General features: G+C 40.8%; 1 protein-coding gene across 3 annotated transcripts; it reads left to right on the forward strand.

Moving 5' to 3' along the window:
* The first annotated feature begins 3,383 nt into the window (after window positions 1–3,383).
* On the forward strand, window positions 3,384–16,671 carry LOC117538057 (stromal interaction molecule 2-like). Of its 3 annotated transcripts, none has more exons than XM_034203562.1 (12): window positions 3,384–4,098; window positions 6,586–6,716; window positions 9,112–9,223; window positions 9,468–9,579; window positions 9,987–10,102; window positions 10,403–10,580; window positions 10,669–10,846; window positions 11,664–11,825; window positions 13,207–13,307; window positions 13,399–13,646; window positions 14,249–14,432; window positions 14,594–16,671. In XM_034203562.1, the coding sequence occupies exons 1-12, from the start codon at window positions 3,975–3,977 to the stop codon at window positions 16,035–16,037; spliced, it is 3,090 nt and encodes a 1,029-aa protein (XP_034059453.1). In that variant the 5' UTR covers window positions 3,384–3,974; the 3' UTR covers window positions 16,038–16,671. The 3 variants fall into 3 exon arrangements, with proteins under 3 accessions (XP_034059453.1, XP_034059454.1, XP_034059455.1); XM_034203563.1 differs by having other exon boundaries at window positions 11,664–11,756; XM_034203564.1 differs by lacking the exon at window positions 11,664–11,825.
* Window positions 16,672–22,726: the final 6,055 nt, after the last annotated feature.

The raw sequence follows: 22,726 nt of genomic DNA on the forward strand, positions 1-22,726 counted from the left end.
CTTGTAAAAATGTTTTTTGTTTTGTATTTTGTGGTTCTTTTTCATCATCATTAATGAGTAGAAACGGAGCTAAAGGACTAAGGTTAGATGCAATCATGGTAAATTCATATATAGTCCACACACTCGGATACTGGAGAGGCCTTATTGGACATGTGCTGCTTTCGGCATGCTCCACAGGGTATAGGTCAAAGCTGCCCACTATTTTTAAACTCAGGGCTGAATTTCTGGAATGAAACCTGATACTTTGTAACTGTTTAAGAGTGTGAATGTGATGTGCTTGTTTGTGTGCATGTGTAGTCCTGCGGTCTGTTTGTGTCCCTCCAACTCTCAACGTTTCTAGTAATTCAAGTTAAGGAAATACACTGTTTGCGTCTGAGTGTGTTGATGAAATGACAGGCCATATATAGCACCAGAAACCTCATGAACAGGTGCACAAACATTTACCAAGTCTATGCAAATAGCTTGAAGATCTGTGAACAAGCATACAAGTGTCAGGCCACCCAGACAGCCTGGCCTTGACTGGACATATGACAAGCTATTCCCGGCAAGATACTCTTAAACTCACTTCCCCACAGTGAGGTCTAAAGCCTTTAAATTGATCCTCCGCCCAAACCAGGATCAATAAAGCCACACAAAGAGAATGGATAGTAAAAACCAGTTGGTATGATTGAGTGTTCTGTTGTTGTGCCACATGGTGGATTACAAGCAGCTGCTCAGTTCTGTTACACATAATAGACTACACTGTAAAATGTTTGGCTGTACAATTACAGTAAATTACTGGCTACTAGTTGCATGGATTTCACAGTAATTTACTGTAAATATTTCACAGTAATTGACTGTAAATATTTCACAGTAATTTACTGTATATATTTTACAGTAAATTAGAATACAAGTACAACTAAATACTGTGACTTTACAGTTGCCATGCCCATGGAATTACTGTGATATAGCAGTACAGAGCTGTGGTATTATGGTACCTTGCTGTACATAAATTACAGTAATTACCTGTATTTTCACACTATTACTGTAGAAGTAATGCAACACAGTAGCCAGTAATTTACTGTAAATATAAAAATCTAAATAATACGATAATATATTGTAATTTTGACTGGGATTGTACCATAACTACACAATTCAATCAGCTCAATCAACAAAGAAAAACAAAGAAAATGCCCATTTTAACTTTGTATTACTCCATTGAAGTGCAAAGTACATTTCACAGTGTCTTGGACATGTTGTTACGGCCCCAACCTCTACTCCGCGGTAGTGGCTCGTGCTGAGACCCGCAACATGAAAGAATACACGCAATAACCGGTACTTGGTAACGAGCATGTATTGATAATCAGCCGTTTGCTCACACAAGTGAAATGGGAAACAAAACGAGGTCTGGAGGACTGGCCAAAAGGAACAACAACAAGGAGGGAACCCGAGCCAGCCACACCACGGACCGTAGGACCCAGAGCTCCCCCCCCCCTAACCAGAAATCATTATCATTATAAACCCAATGGGAAACAAAATAAAGCCGCGAAAACTGGACTATCAGGTCCTCCAGGCTAAACATAAACACATCTGCAAAAATATGGCCTACAGCTCAAAATGGCAAAGAGGTATTCTGAGGACAGTGTCTCCCGGATAGGCGAGACATCCTTCTCCTACAGCTTCTCTTTATATATACACGGCTGAGTGGAATTTGGAACACCTGGGCAGAGGCGGAGCCAGGGGCAGACCAGGTGCACCTGGTCAGAGGCGGAGCCAGGGAGACAGAAAAGAAAACAAGGAGGGGAGCACTTATTACATTACATTACATTGCATTTAGCTGACGCTTTTATCCAAAGCGACTTACAATAAGTACATTCGACCAGGAAGACACAACCTTGAAGAAAACAGAATCATATAAGTACATCAGGTTTCATAGAGCCAAACATTTCAAGTGCTACTCAACTGGCTTTAGATAAGCCAGTCCTTTATTAGTATATAAGTGCTTTGTTAATAGTTCTATCGCTCGAAGTGGAGTCGAAAGAGATGAGTTTTCAGTTTGCGCCGGAAGATGTGCAAGCTATCTGCCGTCCTGATGTCAATGGGGAGCTCATTCCACCATCCTGGAGCCAGGACAGCAAACCCACGTGTTTTCGCCGATGGGAACTTGGGTCCCCCTCGCAGCGAGGGTGCAGCGAGTCGTTTGGCTGATGCAGAGCGTAGTGCACGCGCTGGGGTGTACGGTTTAACCATGTCCTGGATGTACGAAGGGCCAGATCCATTCGCAGCATGGTAAGCAAGTACCAGTGTCTTGAAGTGGATTCTAGCAGTTACCGGAAGCCAGTGAAGGGAGCGGAGGAGCGGAGTGGTGTGGGAAAATTTAGGAAGGTTGAAGACCAGACGAGCCGCTGCATTCTGATGAGCTGCAGAGGTCGGATGGCACATGCAGGTAGACCAGCCAGGAGGGAGTTGCAGTAGTCTAGGCGTGAGATGACGAGAGCCTGGACCAGAACCTGCGTCGCTTTCTGAGTCAGCTGGGGACGTATCTTCCTGATGTTGTAAAAAGTGTATCTGCAGCAACGGGTTGTAGCAGTGATGTTTGCAGTGAATGACAGGTTGTTATCTAGGGTCACACCCAGATTCCTTGCAGTCTGAGTCGGGGAAACAACTTATCACATGTCTACACAGACATCCACTCAAAGTAAAAAAAAATCTGAAGAATGTGCTGACATGGAGGTTTAAATTGCCATGCCTCTTTTTGGCTTTCGAGCCCGTCTCAGGCTTAATGCCCAGGAAGCACGTGAAAACACTAAGCCAAGACAACAATTTCAATTTTACATAGATTTATATGTTGCATCGTTTATTTTAAGGCACATGCATCGGTGCCCCTTTCAATTTAAGTAAAACCTGCACCAAATAAATAAATTAGTATTTAAAGCCAAGCAAGAGCGATAAAAGCAAGAAAATCACTTAATTTGTTGTGTTATCACAGAGGATGGTCTGAATACAGTATGTTACTGTGAAATAATACAGTAATTAACTGCCTGCATTGATTTCACTGTGACATTCAAAATTACAGTATTATATTGTGAACATTACAGGTAAAGACTGTAAAGTGGTAAAACAGTAATTTATTGTAAAATATTACAGCTAAATATTGTGAAATCATGGTAATATTTTACAGTGTAGGTATATCTACCAAATCGAGGTCACTGGATCAACACTGCAGCTCCATGGTCTGGGTTGGAGGCTGGGTTAGGAAACATGATGAAGTGTTAGGGCCCCTGTTGCTAGAGAGGGAGTGGGGGGGGGGGAGTGAGGGAGGGAGACAAGAGGTGGGGCGGTCATATCCGCGTAAGAACGTCACAACTCTTACGTCTCTTTTGGGAAAGTGGTGACAGAAGAGAGAACTGGACAAATCCGATTATCAGGTTTATAAAGAGACAGACTCCAGGAACAACAAGGAGCAGGGAAGAAATATTCACCATGAGCAGGATTATAGGCTGATTTTGTCTACATATTTAAACAGCATTGGCACACTTAAAATCTATTTCTGAGTGCAATTTTGACTCTGGATTTTAATAATGATGGATGAGCGTCAGGACTTTTTTATTCTAACTTTTTATTAGGCCACGTTTGGATTAATAATACCACTGTCTCTTATTTTGCCGGAATACCAAAGACCATATTTGGAGTATTTTACGCACAGACCTCTTCGGACGATATTACAAATCATGTTGGAGTCGTGTTGGAACTTTTTTCGCGTTTTCATACAATTCGAAGTGCCAATTACCCAGCTTGCATGATTTCTCAAGTGAATCATCGGTATCACATCTCGCTTGCAAGGCTGACCCTGAAATAGTAACTCGGATCGCTTGACGACTGTCGCTGACTGACCGTGTTGCCTCCAAAACGGGGGTTGTTACTGTGTATGTTCTTACTCCTTCTGTTTGAAAGAGTTTCTTAAATCTGGACAACAGGATTATCTACCATCTGAAATGCTTCCCTTGTCCCCCCTTCTGCTCCTCGTGTTCCCCGCTGCGCTCTTTGTGGTCGCGCAAGGCGCTGGGGACCTCCAGGGCTTCACCTTCCCCGGAGGGAGCGCAGGATTCGACCCAACAGGTATTACAGAAGAGCCAATTTATATAGGAAAGCTGTACATCAGCTCTCACTCCTATAGTTGCATTTTTTCAAATATGCACTGCCAATAATGTTCCAAAAGTTAGACTAAAGGCATAACTTCAATCTCGTCTCTACAATGGCTGAGAAAGGCAGACGGTCATTTCACATTATTCTATTTCTAACTTATCCAATTTTGCATTCAAATTTGAAAACATGTATCCTAACTGTGCACATGGTGGTAACCCATTCAACATTTTTTAACCATATTGGTTTCAACCCTAAATATTGTTTATGTATTCGACTTGAAAGAAAGCCCTTGTTTTCATGTCCATTTTTTCCATTTTGATGACTCTGAAAGATGAATTGCCTTATTTTAAAGCACATTCCACAGGTCATTGTACTCGAGACAATGCAGCCAACTTTACAAGAACACCCTTTGTTAACATTTGTTCTTGAGTCATTGCCAAAATGACATGTAGAGATATATGTAAAGACATGAAAAAAACGTTTCACACTAAATATTGCTGGACCTTGTTTGGGTTGTTTTTATTCTAAAACTGTAACCTCATAACTAGTTAACTTGACTGCATTGTGCTCCTCTCATGTTCCCAGGTCTCATAACAGCTCACCTGTGAAAAGACTGAAACTCGGGTCATGTTTAGGTCCCACAGGGACACAGATAACACACTCAGACACGCACTTTCCAGAGGGTCTTTGCATAGACCATTGATATTTGATAGCCATGCCAAGCTGGGAGGTCTCCTCCTTGTTGAGAAATGCAACTTTCCTTAACAACTATGATGGGATCAATGTCTTAGCTCTATACATTCATCCTTTATGTGAGAATAAGCCGAATAATTAATCATATTCATAGATGTTGTCCCCTTCTGTTCATGTTGTGTTATTTCTAAAACTTTCGAAAAAATTCTCTGCACCCCTGGTGCTTTTCTACTAGTCTATTAGCATAATTTAGTCCGGTGCTTTTTTTACTACAGCACCATGTTGGACTTAAAACTATACTACTTTGACATTATTGACAACATTTTTGGCAAAATGTTCCGAGATTAAAATCAGAACTTTTAAGAAAAAATATTTCACAGGTTTCATCTGAAGCCACTTCACATCCCTTGTTTTCCCCTTACATTGTGGATGGAGAGTAGCATACTGTATGTTACTCGAACTGGTTTTGACAGTGGGTTTAACAAGCAGACCTTTGACCCCTGTCCCCTCAGCTCATTGGAGCAACCAAATAACACAGTCACAGAAACAAAAATGGGCTCTGATTCACGACGATGATGAAAAGCTGTGTCATCTTCTCCTTTATTAGTATTCCCGTATTGAGCCTGGAACACACTACCGTTTAACATGTAATTACAAAAGTACATTTGGTCACAATGACTGATTTTCTAGAGAATCTTTGCTGGCATTTGAAGTATGTTTGGCAAACCTTGTCTTGTAGAGCGCTGGAGTTAAGGATTTAGCCTAAAGCTCATTGGCCAACACCGTAGTTTATGTTTTATTTTTATAACAGCATTTGATAACTTACAGAAATTGAGTTTAAAAAGCATTGTGATTGTCTACAGTCTACATGTACATGTGTTTCCATTTCACAGTTGGTTAAAACTGTAGTTGTTACAGTCTGCTTAGATCTATAGACACTACAGAAACAAACTTGCTTGCCAGAACTTGTCAGTCTCTTGGTTCAGAGACTCTCTTGTTGACTCCACTATTGTGGCATAAGATGAATATAAAAGCCCTGGTTCAGACTTACATTTGGACATTGGGCTCAGATATTATGCTTAACTTAAAAAGCTTGATATTTTCCTTGATAATGGTGGTTAAAAAAAAGTGCAAACAAAAGTGCAAGGACCATGTATAGCTACTAAAGGCATTTTAAGGAGAAATTATTTTGTCAACAAATCCTTAAACTGATGTGTAGATAGTTATTCCCTATGTTTGTACACATATAAATGGTTCCTTTAAATAATTAAGATTTGTGTGGAATTTAAATGTTATCGACAGTCACAACATATATGGAGAGAGAGGGGTATACCTAGCAACAGATGTCCCTTTCCAGCATCAAGAGGGCGTTAGGATTACATGTGTCATATTGTGTGGCATAATTTTCAACTACTGGTCTAACAGGACATCCTATACAATTTATGTTAACAAACATGCAATTAATAATTGCTGTCTGAAACATTGTTTGTGTTTTAAGAGAAACCATGGCCATTTACTTTTTTTCGTTTTTCTTTTGTACATGTTTAGGGGTTCACAATATACAAAAAGAGAATAGTTCTATGATGTACAGAAGATAATGAATAACTAAATGTTCACACATCATTTTTGCTCCTTGTATTTGGAATGATTAATCGAGCATTGCCCATCCATTACTGCTACAAATAAACGATTGACATGTTTGATATGATTGATATGTGTAATATAATACTAATTGATATAATGTCATTGCCTTCCTGTCACATGTAGATCCCTGCATGGTGGTATATCCACCATGTATGAGCGAGGCGGACCGCTACAGCCTGGAAGCCCTTCGGAGCATCCATCAGATGATGGACGATGATCAAGACGGAGGGATTGAGGTGGAGGAGAGTGTGGAGGTACAAGACTCATCATTCATGTTTACCTTGTTTTCCTAGCTGGCCCTGCATGTATGCTCTTGCATTAGACAGACAGGGCAAAGCAACAACAGGTGTCCTGGCTGCTGGAAGAGTCAAATGCTACTTCAAAGATAGCAACAGTATTACTTTGCTTTTGGCTCAGTGTCAAAATTGGTTTGCACTAATAGAACACGGCAAAGCTGGTGACCTTCATAGTTACACTTAACAGTATAACTCCTCCTAATGATACCCGACCACTGCGTCTCTTATTCTTTAGACAATTTATTATAGTAAAAATAAAAAAATTATTGATTTGCCTCAGTGATGTAATACATTCTATAAAATACTATTATTGAAGTTGAGCAAACTTCTGTAATTGAGTGAAATTCCATGACAAAAAAAAACAATAAGTTAATGGGCAAATACAATACTGAATTTCACAATTGTATTTCCAAAAATGGTTAGATATGCATCTGTTATCTTATCGTATCTGATCTTTTTGCATACTTGTACTATATTGCACCTCATGGGGCGAAGCCTGCGAGCTAGTTCAGGCAGTCAACTCGAGCACTTATGCTGCATTCATACATAACGCCCCCTTGCCACTCTACAACCAACCAAACAGAGTCTCCTTAATATGCCGCTCTATTTAACCTGCCAGATCTCTCTCCATGCATTGCTTGCTGCTGCTATTGCTGCAGCTACCTCTACGTCGCTGCTGCTTGCCTGCCCCACCACCACCCCAGCTTCCACCTGTAGGCTCGGGTGTTAGTTATTTAATCATCACTCATCGTGCTATGTATATCTATGGAGTGATGATGCCCGAGCCTAGTCGCCAAACTCAACTATATGCTTCTTCTAATAAACATGTTAAAGGAACACGTGAGTTGTCTGACTGAACTAAACATAGTTTTCTTTCTACAAAAATAATTTTCTTTAACTGAAGACCATTATGCAATAGGATCAAAAATGGGATCAAAGACAAATAACTTTTTTAGTTAATTTAGGCCTTTTAACTAATTCACCAGCACTTACTATGGTATGATCTTGCTTGAAGTTAATATATCTGCACTCTGCTTGTTGTTCGGAGTTTGAAACTTCGTGGTTTTTGCACTTATTGTAAGTTGCTTTGGACAAAAGTGTCAGCTAAAATGATATGTAATTTAATGGATCACACCAGTCATAATGCCACAATTGCCCTTTCAAAACCTCCTAGCCCCCTATTTCCAGTGGCCTTGATTGGACCACCTACTTTTAACTTAGTCTTCATTTTATTCTCAAACACACCAATGAAGTTTTAGGACTGCAACTTACCCTATTGTGGATATCTTGTTGACAAAATGTGTCCAAAGACAAACCTCATTTGTGGTGGTTCACACAACAGTAGGTGTCTTCAGGATCACATTTTAATAACTATTAAGTATTAAATATCCAAAATTAATTATTATTTATTCCAAAGAGTTTGTGAGTCTTAAGTTGTATCTGATATTGGTAGTAAATCCATGATTCTAGAATACTTTCGCCATATAGAATGCAGTTCAGGGATACAGTATCCAGGGGCTCAGGTTGCGGTCGCCATAGAGACTTCAGGAGGGGGCTGGGCTCATCAAAACCCAGCCCCAAGATTCCTCTCGCAATCATATGAAGTCTCCGTTTACAGCCTAGGACACATTCCAAGACAGCATTAACACACACACACACACACACACACACACACACACACACACACACACACACACACACACACACACACACACACACACACACACACACACACACACACACACACACACACACACACACACACACACACACACACACACACACACACACACACACACACACACACACACACACACACACACACACACACACACACACACACACACACACTCACACACTCACACTCACACTCACACTCACACTCACACTCACACTGCATGCATTCTAAATACATACTAACTTAAAACACAGAGTCCTTACTCCTAGAATTGAAGTCCAAATACTTAACACATTGCAACATTATCCCGACTGCTTTTGGAAGGAGAGGTTTGTGCGTAGCTAATTTAAAAGTCTTTGTGAGACCTTAGCTTCGTTTTGTGCATCTGAATTTTTCAATATTTTTTAGACATTATATTCTCGGGTTGGTTTGTTTGTATGTGTGTGTGTGTAGGTTTGTTAGTCGTCAGGAATACAGAAGAACTACAAGTCATATTTGTATGCAACTTGGTAGAAAGATGTAACATGGAAAGAAAGAACCCAATCAAATGTGGAGGGGATCCAAATCACATGGCAAATACACAGATTATTTTTGGATTTACTGAAAGGCCTTGGCAGAGATCTTCACTCTCTCAGTTTTTACATATTCCCATTGTCCCTCTCTTATGTTATACAGTTCATAATCGAGGACATGAAGCAGCAGCAGACCAACAAACACAGCCACCTGCACAGAGAAGACCAACACATCACAATCGAGGAGCTATGGAGGGGTTGGAAGTCGTCTGAAGGTGTGTGTGTGTGTGTGTGTGTGTGTGTGTGTGTGTGTGTGTGTGTGTGTGTGTGTGTGTGTGTGTGTGTGTGTGTGTGTGTGTGTGTGTGTGTGTGTGTGTGTGTGTGTGTGTGTGTGTGTGTGTGTGTGTGTGTGTGTGTGAGAGAGAGAGAGACAGAGAGAAAGGGAGAGACAGGGTTTGTTCCACAAGGTGTGTCAGTCTATCTTGTCTTACTTTATCTTATTCTTTGTCTCACTTTCAGTACATAATTGGACTCAAGATGATGTGGTCCGCTGGCTGAAGGATTTTGTTGAGTTGCCCCAGTATGAAAGGAACTTTAAAGACTTTAAGGTCAATGGAAATACACTCCCCAGGTGAGGATATCCAGAAATAATACTATAGTCAACCGGGATAAAGGCTGCAATCAGATAGTCAAATAAATTAACATTTTCTTATCTTTTCCCCAATTTTCCTTGACCTCAATGGAATACATTATGTGGTTAAGGGAAGATGTTAAGAATAATAATTCATATTTGACTTAAACTGTGGAAATAAGAGAATCCTACTTTATTTACGGGATGAGATTATCTCCTTGCTAAATGAGATAAGAATGGAAGTATTGAAGCAACTTTTCTTCACTCATTTAGAAATCTTCCTAAGCAAAAAAGACTATTTGACTGCTGACAGATCTCTTGTGTGTCTTCCAAGCGAGACACTTTAAAAACAAGTCAGTTGTTTTGAAGGGTCACACAACACATTAAACTCTAACACCTTTGTGCAGGATTGCAGCCAATGAGCCAGCATTTCTGAGTGGCCATTTGAGGGTTCAGGACCAGAGAGACAAACAGAAGCTCAACATCAAAGCTCTGGATGTTGTTTTGTTTGGACCTCCTACACGTAAGAAGGCCTCTTTGGTGTATCTGTTACTGTTCTACCAACCTGCCACTTTAGCTTAAATACCTACAAATTCTTCAGATGTTTCCAGTATCTAACAGATAACATTTGACTTGTCCCTATTGTGTTGTTTATCCCAAAAAGTACCAGTGTGCAGCGGTTTAATATGCTGAAACAGGGTGTCAATTAAAAAAGAGAATGTTGTTGTTGCTAACTTGTTTATGTGTAAATTACTCTTCACTATCCCTTTATTTTGTATGATTAATCAACAATTCATAATCATTACTCTCAATTCCACCTCAGGTCCCCCTCATAACTATATGAAGGACCTGTTGCTCATTGTATCGGTGGTGATGGGAGTTGGAGGCTGCTGGTTTGCTGGGACCCAGAACAAAGCTAGTAAATGCCACATAGCCAGGATGATCAAAGATTTGGAAAGTCTTCAGAGGGCTGAACAGAGCCTCCTAGATATGCAGGAACAGTGAGTTTTTGGTTATCTCTCACTTACTATACATTACTGAATGTACTTAGTTTGGTTTGATTGCACTGAAAACATTTCACTTCCTCAGACTGGAGAGAGCACAGGAAGAAAAACGTAATGTGGCAGAGGCAAAACAGAACCTGGAGGAGAAGATGAGGGATGAGATCATGGGGGCGCATGAGGAGGCTTACCGACTGCACGAGCTGAGGCAGGGAGCTGTCAGTGAACTCAGCCGCCTGAGATGGGCAGAGGAAGAGCTGGTGCAGGTAGAGACACAACTACAGGATACTGCACTCTCTAGTCATCACCTGTCATGTTGTAATTCGCACATAGCTACAGAGTAGTTATGTCGATGAAAATCTTAGGTCACAGGCTCCTCCAACAGTGCCACACAATATAACAGATAAAATAGTGCAAGTAAATACAATAAAATAGAATAGAAGTAGTGCCATAAGAGTCTATATACAAGTGATAAATAATTTGTAAGTTGCAAACAGGTGAATGTTATTTGAAGGAATTGTAGGCTTTAAAGGTCTCCTATCATGCAAAATGCACTTTTTGATGTATTTTATACATAAATATGTGTCCCCGGTGTACCAGGGAACTCACAAAGTGTCAGAAAATAAAACCCTCTCTCTTTTCCTCCGTACACAAATCTCTAAAAACGGGGGTACAACGGATCCAGATTTGCGTCCGATATGACGTAATATCGGAAAATATTCTTTGAAAATAATCTTTGATGTGGTTTGGAACATGATATGGCGTTTGATCACGGCAGCATTTATCTGAGAAAAGACAGCCTGCTCGTCACAGAACTCACAGTGTGACTGCGTGCTCAAAAGGGGGTGGGGCCAGCAGAGAATCAGCCATTCTCTAACAGGGCTGAAATAGAGGGATATGAGGGATGTCTAAAATGCATGACCTGTTTGGTATTTTGAGCAAAACACATCATAGACATGTTTTTAGATATTGTTTTTATATATCTGATGCCTAAAAATAGCATGATAGGAGATCTTTAACATCAGTTTTCATTCATTTGTCTACAAACTGATCTCTAATATTTGACTGATGCCACCCCTTCAGGTCCGTGGAGCACTAAAGCAGGCAGAGAAGGACATGCAGGCTAGCTCAAATGCCTCAGAGACCCTCCAGCTGTGGTTGCAGCTGACACATGAGGTAGAAGTCCAATACTACAATGTCAAGAGGCACAGAGCAGAATTACAGCTTGCAATCGCCAAGGAAGAGGTAATGCATACAAAAGGGAGAGGGGTCTGCCTGCAGACCTCCACTCTCAGGACAGTTCCGGTGCAGACCTCCACTCTCAGGACACCTCCACTGTCAGTACAGGAAGTGACGATTCTGACGTTTGCTAGCTAATAGTGATGCTAATGATAGCTAATTCCTAATAGTAGTATGTGTGTCGTTTGTACAGTGCTACTTATATGTTATGTAAAGCCTGCATACTTATATGTGTTTTATTTTTATATTGTTACAGTTTTACAAAGTAAAAGAAGAACAGTAAAGTCAAGAAAGAAAACCTTGCATCTTTATTGGAGGACTTTTAAAAGTTAGCTAACTGTCTAGCTACGCATAGGGATGTGCGCTGTAGGGGCAGAACAGTTCAATCAATCTAAGTGATGAAAAGTGATACTGTACTGATATGAACTACAATAGGCCTACAAGGTGTCCCTATATATATATATACGCGGCGGAGGTGGGGAGGTTCAGCTGGGAACCTCCACCCCGCTGCGGGACCCGTGGGACCCCTGGACGGTGCGTCTTGGTCACGCTTCATATCGGCCGGCCCGGGAAGGAAGAGACACGCAGAGTGGGGGAAGTCCCCCACCCCAACGCAGCACACCCTCCCGGCCATCAGAGTCGAACCCGCAGTTCGGAGGAACCGACTGCCAGAGCACCGGCACTAGGCCGGGCCGGCGCGGAGGCCCTCCGACAAAAATGGTCAAAATCCGTTAATATATGGATGAGTGGGGTGACACCCGAGACCGGGCAATGTCCCCGGTAGAAACCGGGTGAAATAGCCAAAAAAAAAAAAAAAAAAACGGGGAAAATAGGGGGGAAAGTGAAAATAGGCACTCGTGAGGCGGGCAGAGTCCTCTGTCAACTCCCGTTACATTCCTCCATGGTGTCATGGAGTCTCCGTGATGAGTCTCCATTGTGATTTGAAAAATTCCATCAAACGAGTCCTTCGGTGGGCGGGAAAAAAAACGTGTTCGTCAGAATCGTCACTTCCTGTACTGACAGTGGAGGTGTCCTGAGAGTGCAGCCTGCACCGGAACTGTCCTGAGAGTGGAGGTCTGCAGGCAGGCTCCCATGAAAAAAGGGGGACAGACATGAAAAACACACCAATGGTCACGGTGACTATACTTGATTAGTTGCAAAACCCTAAAAAAAGCATTAACATTTACAGAAATTCTAACAAATTACTACATACATAACCAGGCCTGGAATTTCATCATTTAGAAGTAATGGTCAATAAGGATTTTACAATTTTTTTGAGGGCACAAAGGTCAAATGCCAAGGCAGGAATTTCATCATGGCTATGATCAGCATGGCCGCCATGCAGCCTCAGTTTGGTTTAGTGACCTTCACATGTACTTCCTCACAGGCGGAGAGGATTAAGAAGAAGAGGAGTTCTGTGTTCGGGACTCTCCAGGTCGCCCACAGCTCCTCTCTAGACCAAGTTGACCAGAAGATCCTGGAGGCAAAGTGAGTCACAAAATACACTCTGCAAGTTTTGATTGTGTTTGTTACAGTAAATAATTAACATATGTCACAACGCTCTTCATATATCCCAAAGGAATGCCTTGTGTGAAGTAACAGCCTGCTTACGGGAGCGCCTCCATCGATGGCAGTATATTGAGCGCGTCTGTGGCTTTCCAATAATTAGGAATCCTGGCATAGCAAACCTCAGTGCTCAGCTCTACTCAGACTCAATTGCCCTGGGGTTTCCCAGAGTGCCCCAACCATCATGGTCATGCCACAGCTCCGTCCATGGATCTATGGAGGATCTGTTAACAGCGCCTCCTTCTCCAGCCGTACAACATGGTAAGCAACAGCAATGAATCCTTTTTGATTCTTTACTTTGTTCCCTATGAGTGTCCACTATGTGTTTGGAGTTCAAGGCATGTGATTGGCATAGTTTTAGTTCAATTTAGTTTTTCACTCATCACAGGTTTTGTTTTTAATATATCTGTATGTATACTTAATTTAACCAAGGGACATATCAATCACTGTAACAGATGTCATCTACATCCACAAGTAACAAGGCTTTCAGACAACATTTTATATTTTAAACAAATGTGAACCTTTGGCCAATTGACTAACAATGCTACTGACTGAACGTTAGCAAGATTGCTGATTGAATTTGAACTAGTTTGTAAGCTCAGATATCATATTTTCCTTTTACAGAGTATAACAGTACAGCTATGGACAGAAGTTGTTGTGCCTGAATAGCGCCAGCATGTTCCAGCTGATAAACATGTTAGTAGCTAGCTCGTCATTTGCAGTTTACCTAAACGTCCGGTGACTTTTCCCTGTATCACAAAGCTTCCAGAACCATATATTTAGAAAGGTTGTATGGACAAATTTGGATGTTGTTTGCTGTTGTTTTAGTTTTGCTGATTATGTTATCTTTGGCCTTCCTCTAGTTCCAATGTCACCACTGAAGGCCTCCCCTCGAACACGGGGATCCACCATATGTCGGTCACGTCGTTCGGGCGTCACTCAGCCACTGGCTGCGATGATCTCCCCGGACCCCGACCTTCTTATCCCTATCAGAGCCCCATACCCCGGCGAGGAAGGGACGCTCTTCCGGAAAACTCTAAAGAAACAGTACGTCTTCCTGCCTAAAACGTTTAAATACCAATTATTATTTTTTAATCACTGATCATGCTCAAGCACAGATTATTTCTGCTACATTCTTAGTTAATTCCTTGATTGATTCATTGTCTTTTCATACCCCTATTCCTTCCTTTTATTTCTCTCACAAATAGAGACTCCCAAGAGATGTTCTACGACACAGATTATATGATCTCCCCACCTCTCTGCAAAATGTTCCCTAGCCCTTCTGTTGACACTTGCTCTCAAAAGCTCTATCAGGATGATATTGAGTTCCATGCTGACAGCTCCGTTGCAAAGCCCTTGACTAAAGAGGCAGACGCTGTTGTTGAAAGTCCAGTTCGCAAAACTACTGTAGAAGAACTTGAAGCTTCCATAGATGTTTCCTGCAGAATGTTGGCAAAAGAAGAAAAGTTGAACAGTTCTTTAGAAACCCTTTCTTTGAAAATGTCCAAAGAAGAGTCTTTAATAGAGGGTACATCCAGGAAAAAATCCAGGGACAGGAGTGAAGTTCCCATGGATGTTTCAGTTAGAAAGGTGTTTTCCGATGAGTTGGATGCAGAATTCCCAGTCAGGAAAGTAGAGAGAGATACAATTAAGGATTTGATTGACACTGCTTCAAGGAATGTATACAGAGAAGTTAGTGATTTACCTCTGGATGTCAGAAAGATTATTTGGAATGAAATGGATGCAACAACAGAGAAGCCTAGACCTAGAAAGATATCAAGAGATATGATGGGGGCTTCAATGGACAGTGCATCAAGAAAGATGACACAGGATGATGTTGAGTTTGACTCATTGTCCAGAAGGATTACAAGAGATACAATGGGAATGTCCCTCGACACAGTTTCTAAAAAGCTTCCATGGAATAAAGAAGACTGCCAGCTTGATACCTCTACGAGGGCATTAGCAATGGAGAACATGATTGAAGCCACCAGAATACCATCAAGAAGGATATCTAGAGATGAGCTGGAGTATTGCACAGATACTGCTTCCTTAAAAATGCTACCCAGAGAGAGATTTGAAACCCTTATCGATACCTCATCCTCTACAGAGAAGCAAGAGTTTGGTTTAGGGTTGTCAACAAGTAAAAGTATACTAAGAGATGAACTTGATGTGTCTGCTGGTTCTCTCAGAAGAAGAATACCAAGAATGCAAAGAGATGATATTGACACAGTTGATGTACAAATTGATATACCTAAACAATCAATACTGAGGGAGGAGTTGGGAGCATCAGGATCAAGTTCATCTCCTGGTAGAATTGGACACCCGGACCTTATGGCAGCCTCCCAGGTACCATGGAAGTCGTCATCAGAAGTGTTGACTGGCCCTTTGAGCCAGCTTGTGTATGATGGAATCCTTGAGAAGTCCTGCCACTCCGTGGCTAAAAGCCCGACCAGCCTCTCTGCTTCAACAGATGTGGAGCCACCACTGTCTCCACCAACGATTGCTTTCCAATCTCCTTCATTGCACTCTGGGACTGGAGATGAGAAGAACAAGCATAAGGAAAAGAGCAAGAAATCTATGAGGTTAAAAAATCTTTTTAAAAAGAAAGAGTCAACAACAGAGAAGCCTCAAAGTGGTCTTCAAAAACTCTGATAATCAGTGTTTTAATTTTTTTATTGAATTTGAAAATGAGTTTCATAACCTCATTGATAATATCTGGCACGGAGAGCTGAAGTTGTTTTATTTTATTTATTATAAGTCTTAGGTAGAAATATGGTTGATACCATATAGTATTTTGGATGCAGATGTTGATGCTTGCCTATGTCTGAAGGAATACATTAAGTTGATGCTGTCTTCTGTATAATAGACACAATGCTTACACTTAATATAAACCTCCTATGAAAACATTTACTGCAGGAGAGAAACTTTTTAATTTAGTGATTTTATAATCTCAGATTTTTCATCCTGATCCGGGTTTGATGCCTTTAATAATGAGTATTGAGAATAGAGAGTTATTTTCACAGTGCACTGATTACAATATTTTTATTCAGTGAATGTAATGACCCAGGTAAAACAGTTTCTGTATTTGTCCATTTCTTTCTGTTTTTCTTGCAATTTTGAAATGGGTCATATATAATTTTTCTAGGCTATGAATTTATAACGTTAGAATCATAATCTGATTACAGTTGTGGGGTTCTTTGATTAGGAAATGACATAACCACACCCTTACAGCAGAGTTGAGTTATTTTGGTTTAGACCCGGTAAATAAAACTATGTAAGGATGTTTTTCTGATATTTTATATTGTATTATTTCTTATTTAGTCTTGACTATATATTGTTTCTCAGGATTTAGTTGGAATTTAAAACCACGTTTTCAGGGGGCTTAAATATGTTTAAAAGCTGAAAAGGTCTGCACTACCAAAATATGGCCTGCAGCAAATTAATATACATAAATAGATACAAAATATGTGTTTTTATCACATTGTTTCCTGTTTTTATTTATTTTGTAAGCTTGGAAATGGGTCAACCAACCTTAACATTGCCTATATTGACCCATTTAAAAAAGAATCTGTCCTCATTCTGATCCTATGGATCGGCCTTGGACAACCCACACATTTTGAAAATGTTCTCCTTTGATTTGCCAGATGCTTATGAATAGTTTGCTTGCTAGCTGTTTTTTGGGTGCATTTTAATGCACATTTTGAATTTTCAAATAGTTTATTTGATTTGCTTTTATATTTTTATCAAGCATACAGGCAGAACCTTAAGTCTATTTTTATTCATAGTATTCATGATTTATTTTTTTGTGTTTGTTTAGAAATATCTGAATACAATGTTTTCGATTGTCTTTTACATGGACAAGCACTTTATTGGAATATGAATGTAAGATTACAAAGGGCTGTCTTTGATATATTAACAAGTAATGAGAGTAAAGTTAGAATCTTAACATTGCCAGCATGGTTAAACATTTGTGAGAGCAATATGACATAATAAATTGCAGTTTAAGAATTAATATAAATGTCATTTATTATTCAAAATCCACGTTTTTATGTCTTTCATACATAAACATGTTTCCCCTCTGAGTAAAGATATTCTGAAAGTTTCAGGAAAAAAGATTCACTCACTTTTTGTACAGGTTTTTTGTATATAAAAACCTGTCTGAAAATGAGCTGATCAGATTTTGGCCACTTTATGATGTCGTAATGTTTTTTTGGCTTGTGAAACCATTAGCCAATAACCACCCAAGGTAACCCCCCCCCCCCCACACACACACACACCTTATCACCTGAATCTCCTCCTAGAGCACCATTGTGTTCTTTTTAACCAAATATCTCTCAGAGGGGCGTTGTGAGTGGCTCCTTATTTTCATCTAAAGTATCAGACAGAGAATCAGCACTTTTGAAACAGGGCTGAAACAGAGGGGATTATGGGATGTTACAATGATCTGTTTGGTATTTCAAGCCAAACACTTCAGAGACATGTTTTGTATATATCTGAGACCTATAATATATTGATGAAAAACAGTATAGGGAACCTTTAAATAGAATATTGATTGTTTTATGTATACATGTTTTTTCCCAAACTAAATAGAACATATAGCCATACACCTTAATTCCGGAATGCATACAATAGCTATTAGAAATATAACGCAGGTAGCCAGAACAGAAAAACTGAAAAAGTAGGTTTGAGCCTTTGAGAACTCATGTTTATGGACTTTAGTAGGAAGATTACAAGAAATAATCAAGTTTGAACTGTTGGGTATAGTGCAGGGCAAACCTCTTCTGGTGGGCTTTATTTGTATGTGTTTTACTTATCATCTCCACAAGAGGTCAGGAGGAGATTAGCATGCAATTTGACAAACGGTAAACACAGTGAGGGTGTGCACCAACACCTTCATCAGACCACTAGCCTGCAGCTTCAGTCTGTCTGCATGTTGAGCTCTGCATGCGTATGAGAGGGTGTTGTCACTGTGGGTTTCCTGTAAGCCTTTACCGATCACTTGAGCTACATACTGTGGTTTGTGCTCAAATTCATTGTGCACTGTGTTTGTCTTGTTATTTCATTTAATATGTTATAAAAGCATACATAGATAATGAACAACAATATGTAAGTAATAAAACATATGCATTTGTTTAAACAATGGGTTATGCCTCTAACTGGTGTGGACAATGAAGTTATTATAAATCCCAATGGTGAGTTATTGGATGCCTGCTGTCAGATTTGATCAGCAAAGAGGCAATCACCCATTCATCCCAGCGTTGGCTACAAGAGAGATGCAATTTTCGACAGATACAGCCCACTCAAAAATATATTGTTTTATATAAAATTAATTTATATATATATATATATATATATATATATATATATATATATATATATATATTAGCTGTACACTTTATGAATATAATAGTTTTTTATGGACAACTTTACCATTCAATCTCGTCCAACTGATTTTGCTGCCGTCACTCCTCGGCTCTTGGTAGTTCAGGCATTTATCAAACCTGGCAACTCCGGGTTTCCTGGCAGCTGTCAATCAAAGTCCAGTGGCTCCGCCCCAAAGTGCCAGAAACTTTTCACGCGCGCGTAGACAGACTCCGCGAGGCTGATACTCCCGCGAGCGAGCAAGAGGGCTGTCTGCGTGATCTGCCTGTAGGGAGGGGCGGGCCGGCCCTGCGAGTAAAGTAACGAGTTACTTTATGCAGAGTAACGAAGTAGTGTAATATATTACTTTTTTTTAAGAGTAATATGTAATATATTACTTTTTTTGAGTAACGACCCCATCACTGAGTACAACACATAGAGAACAGTAGGCTACACCTATAGTGTAAGAACATACAAGCAGGTCACACAGTATGATCACAAATACATAACTCTGTTAAAAATCTGTTTTTATTCAAAAGTACAGGCTGCATGTGTTCTCAGCCTTGGAGAAACTTGACATGTGTTGAGATGTGTCTGAACCTCTCTTTCAATCAGGAGAGACAGTTTTGATGTAAGAGTAGCCTACATATTTATTGCCAGAAATACACATGAATGTAAAGGAGTTTTGGCGATTAGGCCCCGTTGTGCAGGAATATCATTCGGGAAGGGAGAACCGATCCGATGAAATCCCCCGGGGTCTAGACACTGGTGGTGGTGAATGGATAGCTGGGGTCGGTCTGAAGAGGAGTGGCTTAGCTTGACCCTGGATTCAGATGGATGGGAGGTGAAGGGGGGTGGAGGAGGGTTGCGCCGATTCACCTGGAATGAGAGCTGTCAGAGGGGAGAGCAGATTTAAAAGGTTTAGCGGAGCGCTATGATAGGCTTGTGCAGGGTCGGCGTCATGGGGGGTCATTCGCGGGCCATGCCCCCCCAAATGAGTCACTGTGCCCCCCAACGCAGGGTGGGCAAGCCTAGCCACTTTGCCGTTTAAAAAAAAAAATCATATAAGTGAAAACGTTTCCACTAAAGGTTTTTTGTGTGAAATACGTCAGAAATAAAGAATACAAATATAAAACACGGCCTGAGCTGTGCTCACTGCTGCTCTCTGATTGGTGTGTTGCTTGACCAATGACCCCCGACCTTTGTTTTGTTATTATTACGTGGCTGTGTGTTTAGATGAAAGCCCGGTGGCGATCTGTTCATCTGTTACACTGATTAGTGATTATACAGTAAAGCCATCGAAAATAATATGATATACAGTAGGCTACAGTACAAGTAGCCTACTTCTGGGTCTCTGTGTTTCATTCAGGCTCGGCTCTGTGTGTGTGTGGCACGAGCGCATGTTGTGAGTGCGCGAGCGGTAACGTGGAATGTTGATGTTAGCATCTGGTTAGCTAGCTATGCTAACGGATATAAAGAGCTGTTTCTAAACCAAGGTGGAGGACATTCCTCTCCTGTCAGACTGAGAGGATCTTATAACGTCAGCTCAGTGAGGTAAGGACCCTCTCAGTGTTTAGATAGTTCACTTTGGTGTAAGTTATCTCAGTGGGTCTCAAACGGTTTGGTCACCATTTATGTAAACAAGTATTTGCGAGGAATACCTTTATACGATCATTATAGTCATTAAAGAATAAGAGAATAAATAAAAAACGGGAATGAAATACTATAGGACCAGGGGCGGCGCCAGGGGGGAGCTAGGGGGTGCTGAAGCACCCCCCAGGATTGCCAAAGCACCCCCTAAGCACCCCCAAGAAATATGTGTTTTTTTTTTTTTTTTTGAAAATTATTATTATTATTTTTATTAAATTAAATTAGAAATATTATTGATTACATCAATGCATATGTGAAACAAACACATTTTTGACCAAAAACATAAAGCCAACACAGGTGATATGATTAGGCCAATGGTCAGCACCCATTCGATTTTTTGACCTACCCATAGGCTAAATTACTTTGTGACACTTGATTGACTTCCTGTTAGCTAGAGCGCCAAATGATTTGCTAACAGCAAAGTGAAAAATTGATCGTTTTTTAGTCCTTAAACGACCACGTGTGAACACTCAATCAAAACCAACTGAAAGCGAGAGGGATTCTGCACATAATAGGCCTCGTGAGTACAAGTAGCTTACTTCTGGGTCTCTGTGTTTCATTCAAGCCCTGCTCTGTGTGTGTGTGTGTGTGTGTGTGTGTGTGGCACGAGCCATTTTGTGTGCGTGCGTGCGCGAGCGAGCGAGAGAGCTCGCCTCGCGCACCAGTGGGTATCTACCGGAGATCGTTGTGGTTAGCATCTGGTGCTAGCTAGCCAAGCTAATGGATATAAGGAGCTTTTTCAACAACAAGGTGGAGGGAGAACTCTCTCCTGTCAGACTGAGAGTCTCCGGTAACCTCAACTCAGGTGAAGTAAAGGACTCTCTCAGTGTTTAGATAGTTAACTTTAGTCTAGTTATCTCAGTGGGTCTCAAACGGTTTGTTTTAAAAGGGGAGTGATTTGTAAAATATCTATAAAGAAATAGAAAATCTGTTGACAGTTCTGTTTCGTATGGGTGTTGAGAGATGTATCCATAGATCTCTTAATGTTGCTCTCAAAGTGCACCAGATTGATGCTTTTAACTTAAATATGTAACAACAAATCTTCCCGGGGGAGCTAGCCCCCGGACCCCCCTAGAGGAGGTGAGGACCCTCCTAGAGGAGGTGAGGTCCACTCCCCACTTGTAAAAATAGCACTTTACCCCTGCCTATATGCCGTGAGCTGATTATCGAGCCTTCATTGTAACAGTCGCGGGTGCACTGTGTGTGTGTGTGCGTGGGGAGTGTTGCAGTAGAAAATTCAACTGTAGCGCTGGTGCATTAATGGGAAACCCTAAATGTTTGAGCACCCTCTATGAAACGTCAAGCTACCCCACAGCACCCCCTAGAGAAAATCTCTGGCGCCGCCACTGTATAGGACAGTAACACAAGAATACAGTTGAAAAGGGGAGTGGTTAGTAAAATATCCATAAAGAAAAAGTAAATCTGTTTACAGTTCTGTTTCATATGGATGCTGAGAGATGTAGGCTATCCATAGATCTCTTCATGTTGCTCTCAAAGTGCACCAGATTGATGCATTGAACTTCAATATTTTTAAAATAATCTTCCCGGGGGAGCATGCCCCCGGACCCTCCTAGAGAAGGTTAGGTCCACACCCACCTAAAACATGTTCACATGGATAGGATACTAAATACATTTGCACCCTTTTTATATGGTGGCCTATGTCCTTATATGTTTCTGTTTTGGTGGTCGTGCCACAACCGTGCATGTATGCACAAGTCATAGGTGCGCTATAAAATAGCACTACACCCTGCAATGTGTGTGAAAGACAATAGACTTTACAGCATGTTTTTTGAAGTTGCGTTGGTGTTTGTGTGTTGGTTGTTGACGGCAGTGTGTGCCCCCCCCTTTGTAAATGATTGCCCCCCCATTCGATTTGTTCTAGAGCCGACCCTGGGTTTGTGAGAATAGAGCGAAGTGATTGGTTAAGCTGGGGAGAGACGCCCCTGATCACTTATTGAGAGGAGAGAGAGTAGTAACATGGAAATAGTGAATGAGTGAGTAAAGAAGGTCTTCCTGGTTGAACTTGCGCTGAGCTTCATTTAGTGGTTTAATAAAACAGATATTTCAACGTGAGCCTACTTTGTTCATGTACTGTTGAGGTTAATTTCAGTAGTTGCGTGCTATAATGTATTTACAAAGTGTGAAGAGGAGGCAACTTTAAAATAGGGAACCTGTTCAGGTCCAGTCAAACTACTAGCTTATTGGTTATGAACAAGACTTCACTTTAGAATAGGGAACATGTTCTTAGATATAAATAGCTAATTTTGAGTTGTTTAGACTTAATTAACACTTATAGTTTAATGTCTTGTTCCATAAGAATAGATCATATT

This window comes from Gymnodraco acuticeps, unplaced genomic scaffold, assembly GCF_902827175.1.
Source record: "Gymnodraco acuticeps unplaced genomic scaffold, fGymAcu1.1, whole genome shotgun sequence".
In the NCBI taxonomy this organism is placed as follows: Eukaryota; Metazoa; Chordata; class Actinopteri; order Perciformes; family Bathydraconidae; genus Gymnodraco; species Gymnodraco acuticeps.